Source organism: Ranitomeya variabilis, chromosome 5 (genome assembly GCF_051348905.1).
Source record: "Ranitomeya variabilis isolate aRanVar5 chromosome 5, aRanVar5.hap1, whole genome shotgun sequence".
NCBI classification, from domain to species: domain Eukaryota; kingdom Metazoa; phylum Chordata; class Amphibia; order Anura; family Dendrobatidae; genus Ranitomeya; species Ranitomeya variabilis.
Window position 1 is genome coordinate 256,738,921 of NC_135236.1, and position 17,307 is coordinate 256,756,227.

At 40.7% G+C, this 17,307-nt stretch overlaps 1 protein-coding gene across 1 annotated transcript in view; it reads left to right on the top strand.

The window, feature by feature from the left end:
* The first annotated feature begins 2,490 nt into the window (after window positions 1-2,490).
* The window catches only part of CCDC33 (coiled-coil domain containing 33), a 154,931-nt gene continuing 140,114 nt past the window's right edge, over window positions 2,491-17,307 (top strand). Inside the window, exons 1-8 of the mRNA XM_077264109.1 lie at window positions 2,491-2,918; window positions 3,364-3,962; window positions 5,374-5,502; window positions 8,348-8,511; window positions 11,934-12,067; window positions 13,671-13,780; window positions 16,362-16,463; window positions 16,539-16,630. Of these exons, the coding sequence (XP_077120224.1) occupies window positions 2,615-2,918; window positions 3,364-3,962; window positions 5,374-5,502; window positions 8,348-8,511; window positions 11,934-12,067; window positions 13,671-13,780; window positions 16,362-16,463; window positions 16,539-16,630 (1,634 nt within the window). The 5' untranslated portion in view covers window positions 2,491-2,614. The remainder of the gene's footprint in view (window positions 2,919-3,363; window positions 3,963-5,373; window positions 5,503-8,347; window positions 8,512-11,933; window positions 12,068-13,670; window positions 13,781-16,361; window positions 16,464-16,538; window positions 16,631-17,307) is intronic.

Genomic DNA, 17,307 nt, shown 5'->3' on the forward strand with positions numbered 1-17,307 from the left:
TGTCCTGCCGTAGGTTTGAAGTTTGGCTTGGAGCTCTATACTTCCTCGGCGTTCCGGCCACCGGTTATGCGCCTCAATAGGATGTTGCCTCGTCTTACAGCACGACTCCTACTGGTATTCTCCTTGTTGCGTTGATCTCGTTTCTCACTCAGCACAATAAACCTCGCTTCTTGTCCTTTCTTAGGGTACCGCCGCTATATCGTGCAGGCGTGGTCCTGTAATGTTCTCTCTGGTTGCTAGGCCTCTGTCAGGATCCCACCCCTGACAGGGACCCCTCTGAATCTTCCCCTACAACACCCTCTGCCACAAGGTGTTGCCTGGTTCCAACCCAGTCAGCTTTCTCCTCTAACTTCCTGCCTAACCCCCAGTTTTACCAGATTGTGAGGAGTGGCCTAATGAATAGAACCCTTAGCTCCCCCTGGAGGCCAGATTGTGAAGTGTATTGGTGTCTGTGATACCTGGTCAGATGAACTCCTTCAGTGCCATCAGACGTACCATAGCCCCCCTTAGCGGCGGAGCTCCAGTACTGCAACGACCAGGACTCTGGGGCGCTGCACATATCTCTGTGATTTAAGGGCATACAAATTCAAAGTTGGAAAATTGCAAAATTTTCAAAATTTTTGCCAAATTTCCATTTTTCTCACAAATAAACACAGGTAATATCAAAGAAATTTTACCACTATCATGAAGCCCAATATGTCATGAGAAAACAATGTCAGAATCACCGGGATCCGTTGAAGCATTCCAGAGTTAGGCTACTTTCACACTAGCGTCGTACTCGGCCTGTCGCCGTGCGTCGGGCCGACGTACCGATGCTAGCAGTGAATGCCCTGCACAACGGGGGCAGCGGATGCATTTTTTCAGCGCATCCGCCGCCCCATTGTGAGGTGCGGGGAGGTGAGGGTGGAGTTCCGGTCGGAAATGGCGGTCCGTCGGCAGCAAAAAACGTTACATGTAACGTTTTTTTCAACCGACGGTCCGCCACAACACGGCGCAACCGTCGCACGACGGTTGTGACTTGTGGCAAAGCGTCACAATGCGACGCTAATGCAAACCAATGGTGAAAAAACGCATCCTGCAAGCACTTTTGCAGGATGCGTTTTTTCAACCAAACGACGCATAGCGACGTGCAGTGCACGACGCTAGTGTGAAAGTAGCCTTATAACCTCCTAAAGGGACAGTGGTCAGAATTGTAAAAGTTGGCCCGGTCATTAACGTGCAAACCACCCTTGGGGGTAAAGGGGTTAATTACATGATGTCATACACCTAATGGGAAACAGAAGAATTAGCTGGGTAGAAAGGCAAAATGAGCAATTGTAAGTACACAGTGCTATATAATATGATGACTGCAATACATTAAGAGGATAAACATTTTGATGGGATATTATGCAATTGCTGACAGCACTATACATAATAAGAGAGGACATTATAAAATAAGATAAGTTATTTTAGAAACAAGAGTATTACTTGCATCATCTGTGTCAGTGCCTGCCCCATCTGCTTTTGCCTAAATCACTTGGCTACTTCGCTCCTCTGTCATATGTGATGTGGAGTGTCAACACAGTTGTCCGGGGTGATTCTGGGGCTTATCGTACAATCCTGGTTAGGAGCTTGAAGGTTAACATTTGTCTTTGATACCTGTTGTTATTCCTGAATGGAGCTGCCGGCTATTTAAAGAAACCTGTCATGTAAAAAAGGCTATTACACTGCAGATATGAGGTTAATTTGCAGATTAATAGTGTTCTAAAGCTGACCAGTACCCTCACTGAGAGCCCTGCTGCTTGGAGGAAATAAATTTTATTCCTCTCGGCAACCTTGGGCTTGCAGTCATAGGAGTGGGCTGGCATGGCTTCAGTCACCACTCAGTGCATAGTGAGCGGTGGCTGGAACCATGTCCAGGCACTGACTGACAGCTAACTCACATTAGAGGGAAAACAATCCTCAAGAATTGACAGTTGTCACAATCAGTGCCGCACTTGGTCTAGTTAAAACCAGCAGCTGGTGAGTATAGTACTAGGGTCAGAGATCTTAGATCCAGGACCCTCACTGTGAAATACTTCTGTTAGCTGTATTCCATTCTTTCTTATTTTTAAATATCCAAAATAGAGGCTGTTTTTGTGTTTTATTGTAATGATGTGATGATTTGATGTCTCCAATGTTATCAGAATATTAGTCTAGCTTTTTAGACTGTCTAGTTTCTCATAGTATTAAGGCCAACATGTACCACATCCAATAGCAGCAATAGCACTGGGTATCAGTGGCATATATTCATTCACAAAAAACCTTTGTAACAACACACGACTATGATACTTTGCACATAAAGTATCCTGTTTCTAATTGTGAGAAAGTGATTATACTTCTGCAGGGGGCAGGTTAAGTACAGCCATTCACTCTGCTGAAGTCACCAGGTTACCTAGCTTGTCTCAAACAAACAGCAGCCAGGTGAATGCGATCCTTCTGTAACCACCACTCCCTGCAGATATATAAACCTTGTGACGACAGACGAGGAAGAGGAGGAATACAAGTGAGGAAAAGTATGAGAGAACTTACAAAGACAAGCATTGGAAAGAGACTACATGATGTGGATATGAAGTAGAAATTTGCCAGTTTCATCATGCCAGCTCCAGCAGCACCCCAGGTGGTTCCACCTGGACCATCTCGCTTGCGGTTAGAAGACAAGGTGTTGTCTTTAGAGTTCCTTCTCTTGGATGCCCAGTTTAATGAACCAGGAAAGTACAAAATGCTGCTACGTGTAGAAAATCCTCTGCTCGATGATTCCCTGGAAGGAGTCACAGTGAGGGTCAACAATGGAGACATGATTCCAGGTTGTGAGGCCGAAACAGACATTGCAGAACAAGAAGACCTTACAGATACGCTGGCATTTGACAAAAACACCTTTTTGTTTATTTTGCCAAAAGGTAACACAAAGACCAGTTGTCATATACCCAATTTGTTAAAGGTGTGTCCTGACAGTTCCATCAATAAAATGAGTAAAAGGTCATCTCTTTTCTACCCTCTGGTATTATGTGAGGTGGTGGTGACTTTTTACTGAGCATTATGTCCATTTAATAAGATACATTTTAGACATACATGTCCTCCTTGGTTGTACTGCAGAGAAAAGGTTTTGTAATGTTATGTCTACACATTACAAAACCTTTTCTCTGCAGTACAACCAAGGAGGACATGTATGAGTGCAGTACAGGTGTATTGTAAATGTACAGCAGATGCTATAAAGTAAATGTTCATTTATATATTCATCACATTTCTTATGAACTAAAGCTAAAACAAAACTATTAAACTATCCAAATCCTACTTTTTACTTTCTTACTATTTCCTAATTTTTATTCTCCATTTTCTTCACAGGGCTATGTAAAAATGACAAACACCATGATGTCCGACTGTGTATTGATGTTTTGAAGTTTGGATCTGGAACTCCTAAAGGGGGGAAAAAAGTGGGACAAGCACTATTTGCCATCTATCCACGCCCAAACCAACCTCGCATTAATCTCCGCGCTGCTCCATTCGAGCCGCTTTACAATTATCAAGGTGTGCTGGCACTTTTAAGGGTTGCAGGGGATCATATGGCAATGCACTGTGGACGTCTTGCATACAATGTCTGCTTTCGAGAATATAAGCCCCCTAAAGTTGAAGATGTTTCCAAACCAATCTCTCCTATACCACCCAGTCTGAAGACAGGCAACTCTCGTCCTACTACTCCCAGACTAGACACCTATAGGCAAAGCACTCCTAATACAGGGCGAACATCTCATTTCTTACATTCAAAAGCCATCACATCTGATCCTCGTCATGTTAGTACATCTACACCAAAAATACATCATGATGCTTCTGAAAACCAAGGGTTATCAAACCATCAGTTTTCAGATGATGAAGAGTATAATGAAGAAAAAGTAGATTTTGCAGAAAGGACATCATCACCAGAATTTGATTCATTTCAAGATCAGGTAAGGACTGAGAACGTTGGCATTATTAAAAGCAATTATTTGATTCATTACGACCTTTATAGATCATATGTGAGGATCATTATGATGAAAATGCTAATCAGATCTTAATGGATGATTTTTTGAAGCTCCTTACTTTTCATTGACTGTCTTATAGCAGAAGGTTGAGAAACTTTTTTCTCCATGTACTGCATGAGTGCAACTGATGACACTCTGACCACATTCTGATCAAACACTGATTAAAGTCTGATCAAAATTATCAGTCCATTTTTTGTTGAAAATACTGAATGAACTGAAGGAAATTGATAATTTGTCATAATATATTTAGTGACATCTGGTGCCTTAGTGGTGATTGCTATCTTAATTGCACATCCTCTGCTCATTTTAGAGATTGTAGAGACACTGTACTGAATGAACAGTGTATAACTATGTCCATGTAACTCCATTTATTCCAAGATTTCACCTTTGGGCCATAAAGGTAAAATAGTTTATCTCCCTAATTTATTTCCTTAAACAAGTACTCCTATCAGCATTTTTAATTTGAATATTGTATATTTCAATTATCATATTATATAGCACGGTGTACTTACAATTGTTCATTTTGCCTTTCTACACAGTTAACTATTATGTTTACCATTAGGTCTATGACATCCCATGATTTAAAGCAGACTAGCTGAATCCTTCTAAGCTGTTTGTAGAAACAGGAGGTCAATTTTCCTTGTAGGAGTCATAAGTCATTGCAAAAGAAGGGGGGCAAGCGTAGCAGCTCTGTCTGACTTTTAAGGGGAAATGATAAATGCAGGCACAAGAGACTTCCTGTTTATACATAGAGCAGAGAATAGAGAAGAAATAGCTGGGTGAAAAGGCAAAATGAGCAATTGTAAGTGTGCTATATAATATGATGACTGCAACATATCAAAAGGATAAAAAACACATATGCATTTTTAGGCTACGTTCACATTTGCGTTGTTGGGCGCAGCGTCGTCGACGCATACCGACGCATGCGTCATGCGCCCCTATCTTTAACATGGGGGGCGCATGGACATGCGCCGGTATGCGTTGTACTGCGTTTTACGACGCATGCGTCATATAGACGCACAAGACAGGGCGCAGGGGACGCTACTTGTAGCGTTTTCCCTGCGCCGAAAGTCCCGATCTGTAGGATCTTATGAAAACGCATGCGTCGCAAAACGCTGCGCTGTGTACATGCGTTGTTGGTTGCGTCGCGTCGCCGACGCTGCGCCCAACAACGCAAATGTGAACGTAGCCTAAGTGTGTTTTATGCTGTGGAAATAAAGGGGTCTGAACACTTTCCATACCCACTGTACATAGATTATATATATGGGGAAATAAATGTCAGGTGAATATGCACTTAACCAGCAGCTCATGAAGATGAATTATATTTCTCTTGTAGGATGATCTTGAATATACTAAAACATCACCCAGTAAAGTTTTGCCACCTGTATCTCAGAGCTTACCTCACGACGCTCCCTTACGTCTCCCACCTCCTCCTAAAACGCCAGTAACTATCAGGAAGACTCATGTGAGTATAATTTTATCAAAGCCTTTTTCTAAGAATGATATCAGGAAAAATGTTCACCTATTAATGATTAAATATAATTCAAACCATAGGAAAAAAACTCAATTACATTTTTTCTTTTATATACACTGTATTTTTATTGTTTTAAGATTCTATGTATGCATGTACTATGTATTTCATAGTATGGCAAACTCTTGTACCAATCAGCCAGATATGGCTGTACTCAACCCCCAAGTAAAGTCTCATAAAAGCAGGACACCATGGTAGAAAATGTCCAAAAAAAGGAGCAGCATTCACTAGTGATATGTGGATTAGCGGCACTTTATTGAGGTCTTCACATGAAGATATGAAACATACAGGAGTAATTGATCAACAACTGTTTCGCATAACCTAGGCTTCTTCCGTTTTGTAATTGTTATGCCAACACCCCTTAAATATTTTAATCACATCATAATGATATACAACATCATATGATATGATATAATATAATGATATGTCATCATAATGACATAATATGATGTGATTAAAGTATTTATGGGGTGTTAAACTAATGGTGTCAAAGCCAGAAAAAGCCTAGGTTACGCGAAGCGGTTGCTGCTCAATCACTCCTCCATGTTTCATATCATGTGACAGCCTCAATAAGTGCTATTAATTCACATACCAACTGTTTGTGCCGCTCCTTTTTTAGTCATTTTCTACCTTGATAACCTGTAAAATGAATATATAAGAAGGCCTGCAAATCAGTTTTACATAATTGAAATATTTATAATATAAGTAATGGTATTGATGAGTTACCATTAATTACTGGTTATAAATCAAGCTCGGATACATGGAAAAAATGAACCTATATCCTCTGTAGCCACTTGCTTTCAGTCATAGGGGTGGAGCAGGGAGCAGTGACAGTCAGCACTCACTATATTAAGAGCACACTGTAATCACTTCCTGACACTTTAATTGTCACCTCCCCCTGCACCGCCTCTATGACTGAAATAAGTAAGCAGGCTGTCATGATGTTAAATCTATTTAGCTGCAGAATACCATAACCCTATATCTGCAGGTAAATAGCGTATCTGGACCTGACTTAAACCTCTTTAAACTTAGTGTCATGCTATATCTGGTATAGTCATTGTGTTCCATGAAGGTGGCAAGGTGAATTTGTTGTTTCTTTCTATCATTTCAGTTATTCTTATAGAAAGGTTTCTAATTTGAAGAAACAAAGCATAGACATATTACCAATTGTGCCATGTACAGATGATGAGAAACTACTACAGTTGGAAGATGCATAGATTATGTAGTTACATAAATGTTGACATAAGATTAGCTGGTACAAACATTAAACTTCAAGTGGAATTAATAGAAATATAATGAAAGACACAAAGCAATAAGGAAGCAGAATGTAGGGAATATTTGTTACATAATCAAATCCCTTAATGGTCTGTCGTCAGGTGTAACAAACAGGTGCTTCAAGTAGGTTTTCTTGTTAATTGTTTAATCACATTACATAGAAACGAGAAATAATCAAATCTTTTGAATATCCAATTCTTTAGGTTCATCGAATTTAAAAAAAAAATCCTACTAGAAAAGTATATATTCGTCATGACTTGAAAAGGGTGCAAAAGCCTCCAATTGCCCCGAAAAGACATTTATTAGTCTTAACACTATATTCAACCCCTTTCAAGCTCTTTAAAGCAAACATAGCCTTAGTGATGTCAATGTGACCACACTACAGAAGTAGATGATGACTGGCATTAAACAAGAGTTAATTTAATAACACAGCGCATTCACAGAATTTTTATGTTTTTTTAGTTTAAAAAGAGTCCAAAAATTATTACTCTTAGTCACTTATTAACAGGCAGTCTGTTCTTAACCGAACACTGACTCAAGCTGATGGTGTCGCTGTCAGAGGTAACTTCATCCTGCTGTGAATGAGAATAGAGATGTGCCAGATATTTCTTAATGCCCTCCACGTCCTCCCCACTGGTACCCTTGCTCAAGGCAAAGGAAGTCTCTAGGTTATGCAATACTACTGCCCGGATGGCTGACACCATTCATGGTGGTACTTTTGCTACTACTAGCGGGGCAATGTACTTAGCAGTGCTATGGTTTCCTTTACATTACCCCATCCATTGCCATTGCCACTTTTTGTTTCGTTTACTTTTTTTACAACACTATAATAAACTTTTGACAGTGTTTTGAAGTCCAATTATTTGCTAAAAAGTGAGAAACAAACAACAAATGCTAGGTAGGTAGGTGCACGTACAGAAGGTAAAATGTGGCAGCAGGTCAAATAATAATTGAGGCCTAGATGGCATAGCTACCAATTGTCCTGGATCCAGTGGGACAATCCTGATTTTGTGAAGCTGTCCTGTATGGTCAGGGCTGCGTCTCAACGTTCAATCACTTTGTGCAATGTCTCATCTCCTGCTGTGCAGGCTTCACTACAGGTGTTAGGGTATGTGCACACGTTCAGGTTTTTTCGCTATAAAAACTCATTAAAAACGCATACATTATGCATCCTATCATTTAGAATGCATTCTGCATGTTTTGTGCACATGGTGCGTTTTTTTCCGCGAAAAAAAACGCATTGCGGTAAAAAAAGCAGCATCTTCATTAATTTTGCGGATTTTCTGCGTTTTTCCCGCTGTTCTATGCATTGGGAAAAAATGCAAAAAAACTGCTCAAAAAACGCATCAAAAACGCGAAAAAAAAGGAATGCGGATTTCTGGCAGAAATGTCCGTTTTTTTGTCAGGAAAATTTCTGCAAGAAATCCCGACGTGTGCACATACCCTTACTGAGTTCATTCCTCAGCAGAAACACTTATCCATTATTAGTGTTTGTCATCCTTAGGTTACAGAGAAGGCTCCAGCTCATGGCGACCCTGTGCAAGGTGCTGATAGAGAAAGCAAACACTTGCCCTATCCTGGAACTGAGAAAATTGTTGTCACCCTGCATTCAGCTACTCATATCCCTTTAAATACAGCTGGCTCTTTGCCTATACCCTTCGTATGCCTGTAAGTATAGAGATCCGAGAACCTAGGCTTCATTCATATGACCATATGTGTAGTGTCACTCTAAGGGCTCATACTCACTTGCGTGAATTACGGCCGAGTTTCGCATGTTAAAACCCGGCTCTGCCACCAGCACTCCAGAGCGGAGCGTGCGGCCGCATAGCAATACATGGAACTGCACACTCCGCTCCCAAGTGCCGGCGGCAGAGCCGGGTGTTACCATGCGAGACTCGGCCGTATTTCACGCAAGTGAGTATGAGCCCTAAAACAGATTATCTATTTCTTATTTTTCTGTTAACTTTTTCATTCTGCCATTTTATCTACTCAAAATAAAGAACATTTATTAAAAATAGGGAGTCTTATTGGGAGGTCTGAGAAGACTGGAAATTAGTTGAATTGAAGGGGTAATTTTTTCAAAATCAATTTTTATAGATAAATAAGACAGTGTTTGAATTAATGTTGTTACTAATTTTGCAGAATCAGATCATTGTGCTTTATAAATCCATAAGTCAAGACTCTCTCTAAAAAGACAATATGTGCCAAGTTAGTTGTGTAGGGCTTTATCATGTCTATTCCGTTGGCTGAAAAGCAAGGCTGTAGTGCAGACAACAGGGAGGATCCTATAAGCGCTGTGGTTTGTAAATTCTCACATTGCTGCATAAATTGGCATCATATTGTGTGATTGATATTATCTGGGATTTTCTCTGAACACATACACAAGTATTTGAAGGGACGTCCAGGCCCAGGTTTGGTGACATTTTGTCATATATGGCCGGTACAGGCTCCATAGCGGTCATATGGGATGGAATGTCATTACAAAAGTTTTAGAAGAGAAAAAAGAGAGAAAAACGCACACAGGTTGATACAGTATCAGGTAGAGGACGTTAGTGGAGGTGAGGGGGTGCTCACCTGACCAGGTTGTCTATGTCACAGCCCCATTACATGCCCGTAGAGTATACAGCTGCTGCAGTCACGCCTGTGTAGAGGACAGAATAGTTACCTTTGCAGTCTATTTTTTGAGCAGATATTTTTTCTATATTTTTTACAAGTTTTTTTTGCATAATATTGGTTCTTAAAGGGTATGCAGACCTTTTGGACCTTTTTTTTCACCTAAACACATTTGGACCAAAAAACACTTTTGCAATTGGGTTTCATTAAAAAATTACACTGTTTACTGATGGCTACTGTATGAGTTCGTTGAGAATCTGTCAGTGAACTTGTCCTAATGAGAATTAACTCTAAGGTCCCCATATACACTAGATTAACATCGGCTGAACTCTCCGATATTAACAGATTCGGGCGACAGTCTAATATGCATGTGGATTTTTTCAAGTCTCTGCCGATGATGATGTTGGGGGAGATAAAGGTCCAGCATGTCTGATATCGGGCTGACAATCCTTTGGTCTAAGAGATAAGCTGACAACAAAAATGTCTGGCAGCAGCTCTCTCCCAGACATCACAGAAGCGTGTATGGGAGCCACGGCAAATAACACCACCCGAACGACTGACCGAACCATCCTACCTAGAGAGTTTGGGGAGGGGGGACTTTCTTTATCTTCATTTTTATTAGTTCCCCTCAGGTCATAAGTCAGCTGGAAGGAGTTCTGAAGAAGGAAGATGGCCCCCCAAAGTGCCTCATTTTGAGTTTCCTCTTGCTCTGTAATAGCAGATCTGCAAAGTGAATTTCTATATAGAGTGCATGCCACTTTCAGTAGCCAAAGAATCCCGAGGCAGCTGGACATTGTATATTACAGAATATATCCTGTGGTCTATAGTCTGAGATTTACAAGTGCTTCTCACAAAATTAGAATATCATCAAAAAGTTAATTTATTTCAGTTCTTCAATAGAAAAAGTTGTATTTATTTGTAAAATAAGTCTGATCCATTATTAAACACAGTACCTTATTCAGCGTATTACATTTTAGGCTTTAAATATTTTCGGGGCGTATAACCGAATTGCTGATTGTTCTTGACATTCTTTCCCGTAGTCTGTATAACACTGCCCCTTCCTTCTTTCTCTGTGTGATTTATAGAATAGATCTAGCCATGGGACTTCATTATTATGCCACTTTCTGCTTTCATGATGAACACTACCTGTCCACATTCACGATATCAGGCTTTCTGAAAATATCCCATATCATGAGAGAATACACAACAGATCTGTATATGCGCTGCAGTTGGCATTAACACTCGGTGATCTACGCCTGTGGCTCAGATTTTACTGCTCTCCAGTCTCTCCGCTTATCTTCACACATTTTTTTAACTCCCCTTCTATATTTTACCCAAACTCGCCAGACTTGTTATTCTATTCTCTCAAGCCCAGTAATGATCTGGGGGCCTCAGGCCTAGAAACACTTTTGCTTTAAGAGCAGCTAATCCAGTCTGAAAATTGTTTTGTGTTGAACTGCTAATGGGATATTGCTGCCCCTCCTTGTCTTCTCAGGGGGTTCAGTTGGCATTAATATTTCATCACCTTGGTCCAAAGCTGACAGATCACATGACTACAACCCCCATCCAGTACCTCCCCCATCCATTTGTCAGTCATTGCCTGGTGACTGACAGTATTGATGCAATCAGCATGTTTATAAATAAAACAAATGATCTATCTATCATCTATCTATTATCTATCTATCTATAGATCTATCTAGCTATCTATCTATCTATTATCTATCTATAGATCTATCTATCCCATATCTATCTATCAACTATCTATTATCTATCTATCTACAGTATCTATCTATCTATCTATCTATCTATAGATCTATCTATCTATCTATCTATTATCTATCTATCTATAGATCTATCTAGCTATCTATCTATCTATCTATCATCTATCTATTATCTATCTATAGATCTATCTATCCCATATCTATCTATCATCTATCTATTATCTATCTATCTACAGTATCTATCTATCTATCTATCTATAGATCTATCTATCTATCTATCTATCTATCTATAGATCTATCATCTATCTATTATCTATCTACAGTATCTATCTATCTATCTATAGATCTATCTATCTATCTATCTATCTATCTATCTATCTATAGATCTATCATCTATTATCTATCTACAGTATCTATCTATCTATTATCTATCTATCTATCTATTTATCTATTATCTGTCTATCCCACCAAGGACAACATCTGCAAGGAGTTTGTATGTTCGCCCAGTGTTTGCTTGGGTTTCCTCCCACACTTCAAAGACATACTGATGGGGAATTTAGATTCTAATAACCAATGGGACAGTGATGATAACATCTGTAAAGCACTGTAGAATATGATAGTGCTATAAAAGCAATGCATCAAAATAAATTATCTATCTATCTATCTTATCATCTATCTATCTATCTACCTATCTATCGTAAGCAGTACATGGTGGGCTTCTTTCTCACTGTGACCGGTTACATGCCTTGTTTGCAGAATGAGCAGCACGGATGAGACGAGAGAGACCGGAGCACAAAGCATCTCCCATGCTGCACAAGCTCCAACTTCCAGCCCAGTCTGGGGTGAAACACTGACCATGACTGTGAATGAGGAGCAGACAGAAGAGGAAGGTATATACAGAGTAATGCACAGTACTTGCAAACTTTTCTTGCTGTTATTACCATTAACACCAGTAAGGCTGTGGCCAATAGCATGAACTAGAAACTAGAATTATTATCTCCATAAAAAATAAATCTTTTGGGCACCAGTCATGAATGTGCCTAACTTGCTATTACTCCAATTTCCATGCCAGATTGTCAGTCTTCCCTGCAGTGCCGCCATTTTATTCATGAAACATTAGGCCTAGGGCGTAACATAGGTCAAGCCCATAGAGTGCACAAAACTGATGTGAAGCACATACGGTGCTCGTGGGAGGACAGATGTATGAGAAAGTAGATGGTAAAATGAGGACTGCAGAGTACAAAGTGATTATTAGCAGTAAGCCGTTCATTCTTAGTTCCATCCAGAGAGTATAAAAATCAATCACTGGGAAAGGAATTATGTGGGTGCTGGTTGTGCTGGTTGTATCTTCATTTGCGTTGAGTTTATTCATAGTCACATTGCCCGAGTGTGACAGAGCATCTTCATGGAGGGAAGAAGCGGGACGGAAATATCTGGTTTCATCTAACTGGTTGCTTCAGACTGTTCATGGTGCACGATGATGACAGCAGCGAACATTTGTTGTTCAGCCTGATCCAAGGAAATATCATTAGAGGCTCCGGTCATCCATTTACTTTGTGTGATGAAGCTGCAGCACGTCTGAGCCTGTCACTGCGGCTGAATGGAGATGGAGGGCTGGAGACAATATAGCATATAACGGAAGGATTTCACAGGCGGGAGGGGGACTGGCTCAATTACAGGGGTTGTCCAGACATTAATATTGAACATCTATCCTTAGGGTAGGCCATCAGTATCAGATCTAGCTGAGGTGCAATTCTCCACACTGAACGGACCTGTGCTGGTCAGCTCCATTCAATGTATAAGCTAAAACCAGCTGATCAATGGGCATCCCCGATGCAGGACCTCCACTGATTTGCCCAGATATCCCCTATAAAATACCCTATCACCAGGTTTTTGCTATCTCCTCTGAGAACAGCATAATGTAGGGACGGATACCTTGATTCCAGCAATGTGTCACTTACTAAGCTGCTTGCTGTAGTTTTTATAAAACAGTGTATATTCAGCAGGAGATTATCACTGAGAGGACTAGCTAACCTGCATCAAAGTAATCTTTGATATTAATGAGCTTTGTCTATCTTCCCCTTCCACTTATTGGCAACTTTCTGCCTATGCACAGTGTATGCAGCAATCAGTCAAGTAATATTGTGGGTGATGGTGTTACACAGAGCTCAGCATTGAATGAAGTGGCAGAATTGCAGCCACTAAATTGGTAAATTTATCAAAGCTACAGCAAGAAGCTCAGTAAGTACACATTACTCTCACATGGGGCAGCAAAAATCGCGTGACAGAATCCCTTTAAATGTACAAGTGTTATTAACAGTGCCATTTATTAAATTGCAATGTTGTATTCAGAGTAAAACTATCATAATTTTGGGGGTAACAGTTCTTAGAAGTTAGCCTTATAAGTAGCCCTGATAGATGAAATAAAAGAATATCATATATTTGCTTACTATGATGTTTTGGTCTTTGAGTTTTGTATTTTTATGGTTGTAGAGCTTATCCTGACAGTAGCTGATAATTCCTCCCAGGACTTTCTGCTGGAATACAGACTGCCAATTTGTGATCTGGAACCCTTCCACCCCTATCATCTGTGCATGGTGAAGGTAGTAATCAAATGCATAAGGGGACTCAAATACACTCTGTCCTACACAATAAGAAATACATACATCATGGTAACATCATGAGACCGCACCCTTAGCATCTTTACTGTTTCATTAGAGAGCTAATTGAAATGCATCACTTCCAGAGTGAAAGAGGACTTAACTCTATAGTGCCACCTGTTGGAAGTAGCGATCTTACAAGTCACAATCAACCCTTTAACGAGCCTTGCAATATTACTTAGGATAAACGCCAAATCAGAATCTCAATTCGCAGACACGGTGTTTCGGGCTGTTGGCCCTCGTCAGTGCGAAGCATGAGAACTGATTTGGCTAGGTGAGAGGCTGTGGACTGGTGGTGCTATAGAGTTCAAGTCCTCTCTCTCTCTGCAGAGTCAATTTACATATTAAATTTCCCAGAGGAGCATTGCACGGCGAATAAGCCTCCTTACTTTGACAAGCCAGAGCTGATATGTCACTCTCCACAAGGAGAAGCGTTACCCCTTAGAACTCACTTCCAGAGGGAAGCCACATTGTCACTCTACCCATATTGAGGGAGTGAAGTCCAGCTGCACAGATGCCACTCCAGATGTATCTTTGTATTAGAACTACTGTATAAGGCTTCTTTCACACTTCCGTTTTTACAATCTGCACAGGATCCGTCAAGACGTTGAAATGACGGATCCTGTGCAGATTGTGGAAAACGTGTGCACTGGGCCCGTCTTTCTGACGGACCCGTCGAGGCTATGTGCACCTGTTGTGTATGCGTCTTCGCAGTGGTTTTCCAGTGCAAAAACGCATACACAACACAAACCAGGTTAAAAAAAAAAAAAAAAAAATCGCAGTATTCTCACCTACCGTTGTCCCGCGCAGCGATGCTCCCGGCAGCTAGCTTTCCTAGTAATACATTGCGAAATCTCGCGAGAAGCCGCGGTCTCGCGAGATTTCGCAATGTATTACTAGGAAGTAAGCTGTCGGGAGCATCGGTGATGCTGCGCGGGAACGCCGGTAGGTGAGAATATTGCGATTTTTTTATTTTTTTATTATTTTTAACATTATATCTTGTTACTATTGATGCTGCATAGGCAGCATCAATAATAAAAAGATAAAGAAAGCGAGCGAGAGAGAATTTCCCTGATGGGAAATTCTTCCACGCATGCTCTCTTTGAAAAGACGGGACCCATCGCTGGATTCCTGCTTTTCACAGTCAGCGACGCATCCTGAGCCCTTAGGCTACTATTGTAGCCAGTGACGGGCAGCGCAGGATGCGTCGCTGACCGATTTTCCGACGTGCAGAAAAAACGTTCCTCTGAACGTTTTCTCTGCCCGACGGACCGTTTTTTTACGCAGGATCCAGTGCACGACGGATGAAACGGATGGCCATCCGTCACAATCCGTCGCTAATACAAGTCTATGAGAAAATGCAGGATCCTGCAAATTTTTCCGCAGAGAATCCGGAACGTGTGCACATACCCTTAAGAAGACACACTTTCACCTCCAAAGTAGTTGGAAATGTGCACTTTGATGAGCTATCGGACTGCAAATGCCTCCAATAGTCTGGAAAAACCATGCATATCACTCTGTCTCCTAGTAATGTATAGAACGTCTTTCAACTATTTAATGCAAATAAGGTCTTATTAATGTCTAAGTGACCTCATATGTGGATAGGGAAAATGGATGATAACTGGTGACAACCAACAGTGTGATTAATAACATGCTGCTCTGAAAGACTTTTCTAAAATATTAGAATGTTCCAAAAATTATCCTTTTTGGGGAAATGTGACTGCTGTGCTGTAGTTATATACGGTGGTGTACGTGGAAAAAGCTATGGCTTTTTAACAAGCGATGGACCAAAAATTATCCTTAATTGAGTTTTGTGTCCGAAATGATCCTCTTTTCTAATTAAATAGGGCGAGTGCTGTCTGACACTAGGTAATTAGGCAGCCCTCGCACATGAAAGATATTTATACGAACAGACCCTAAGAAGATGAACACATACTCAGTGATCATCGATGAGGTCAGATATAATATAGGCACTTTCTAAATTGCAGCAATGAAGTATTGAGAAAAATACATAAATAACCTGATTATATGATTGTACAAATTACCCACATCATATGTGCTGTTGTGCTATGCTAGCATGGTGGTGGCTAAGTTTTCCATACTTCTTGTTGTTATATTTCCTCTTTGGACTTGTTCACACTCTGCGTTTTTGCCATATTTGTCCTGGACGTTTTTGCTGCAGAAAAACACAGCATTTTAAAGAACCAGCAAAGTGAATGAGTTTTCCAAAATGTCAAGCGCATGCTGCTTATTTTTTCCTTGCAGATTTGGTGATTGCATGTCAACTGTTTCAATATTTTTGCAGCAATTTTCATCTATTCAAATTAATGGAAAATAAAATCGCAAGTAAAAACCCATAGAAATGTGCATATTCTAAAGAGTGCTTTCACTGCCAACATTCTTGATTTTTACTGCAGAAAAATCTGCTGCTAGTACTTAACGTATGCACATAGCTTTTCTGTGTATTTAAGTGTAGTATGCATCTAATAAAGATAGCCTCAGTATTTTTATTTTCGTCGCATAGCCACATGACCAGGCTCCTGTTGGATGTCACCTTTATGTTACCATTGAGCGCAGAACGAGCTCCATTGCACAGCAGAATGGATTCACTTACAGTGCTTTACAGGTGAGTCTAGGTGTCCTGCAGGTCACAGTTTGTGGTATAATCCAGTTATAACGTTAACATGGAATGTCTCGACAGGTTCTGCTAGTTGGTGTGGAAACTTCCCTTCAAGATCCAACCTACCCTCTCTTGGCAGTGGCACGGATTGTCCCCAACTACAAAGATTACAGGTAGGTTGCTATTGCAAATATAACAGCTGTATACAATATACTTCTTTAATCTTTGTTTAATGATGTAATACATAAGCAATGACAAATAATCTTAATATATACTTACAGTACTTTGTATGGTCTTCACATCCTGTTCTGTCCAGATGTGTCCGGATCCCAGAATTCCAAGTGGTGGAAGTTCACGGACCTCCATATTGGGACACCCAATGGGTGTCTCAATATGGAAACTGCTGGTGGTACCAGCCTCTTGCGCGGTACCACCAGCGGGACACCATGAGAGAGAAAGCGTACAGTGGTGAGAGAGACAGAGCACAGGGGGGAGACAGCTCAAATGGGACAGCACAGGAAGGAGAGACAGCAGACAAGGGGGATAGCACATGGGGTAGACAGGTCAAAGATGAGAGCACAGACGGGAGAAGTCAGCACATGGGGAAAGAGAGAGTGGATAGGTGGGTGAGCACATGGGGTGGAGAGATTCTCAACGCTGCAAAGCCTGCCCCCATTGTGACATTACTGCCCTTCCGATGCGATAGCATCGGGTCTCCATCTAGTTAGAAATAAATGCAATTGTATCAATAGTACAGTCAATGGCAATGACACAGGATTCACATTGCTACAATTTTTTGCACCTGTTTGATATCTCTGTACAGTTGTGGCCAAACCTTTTGAGACTGACA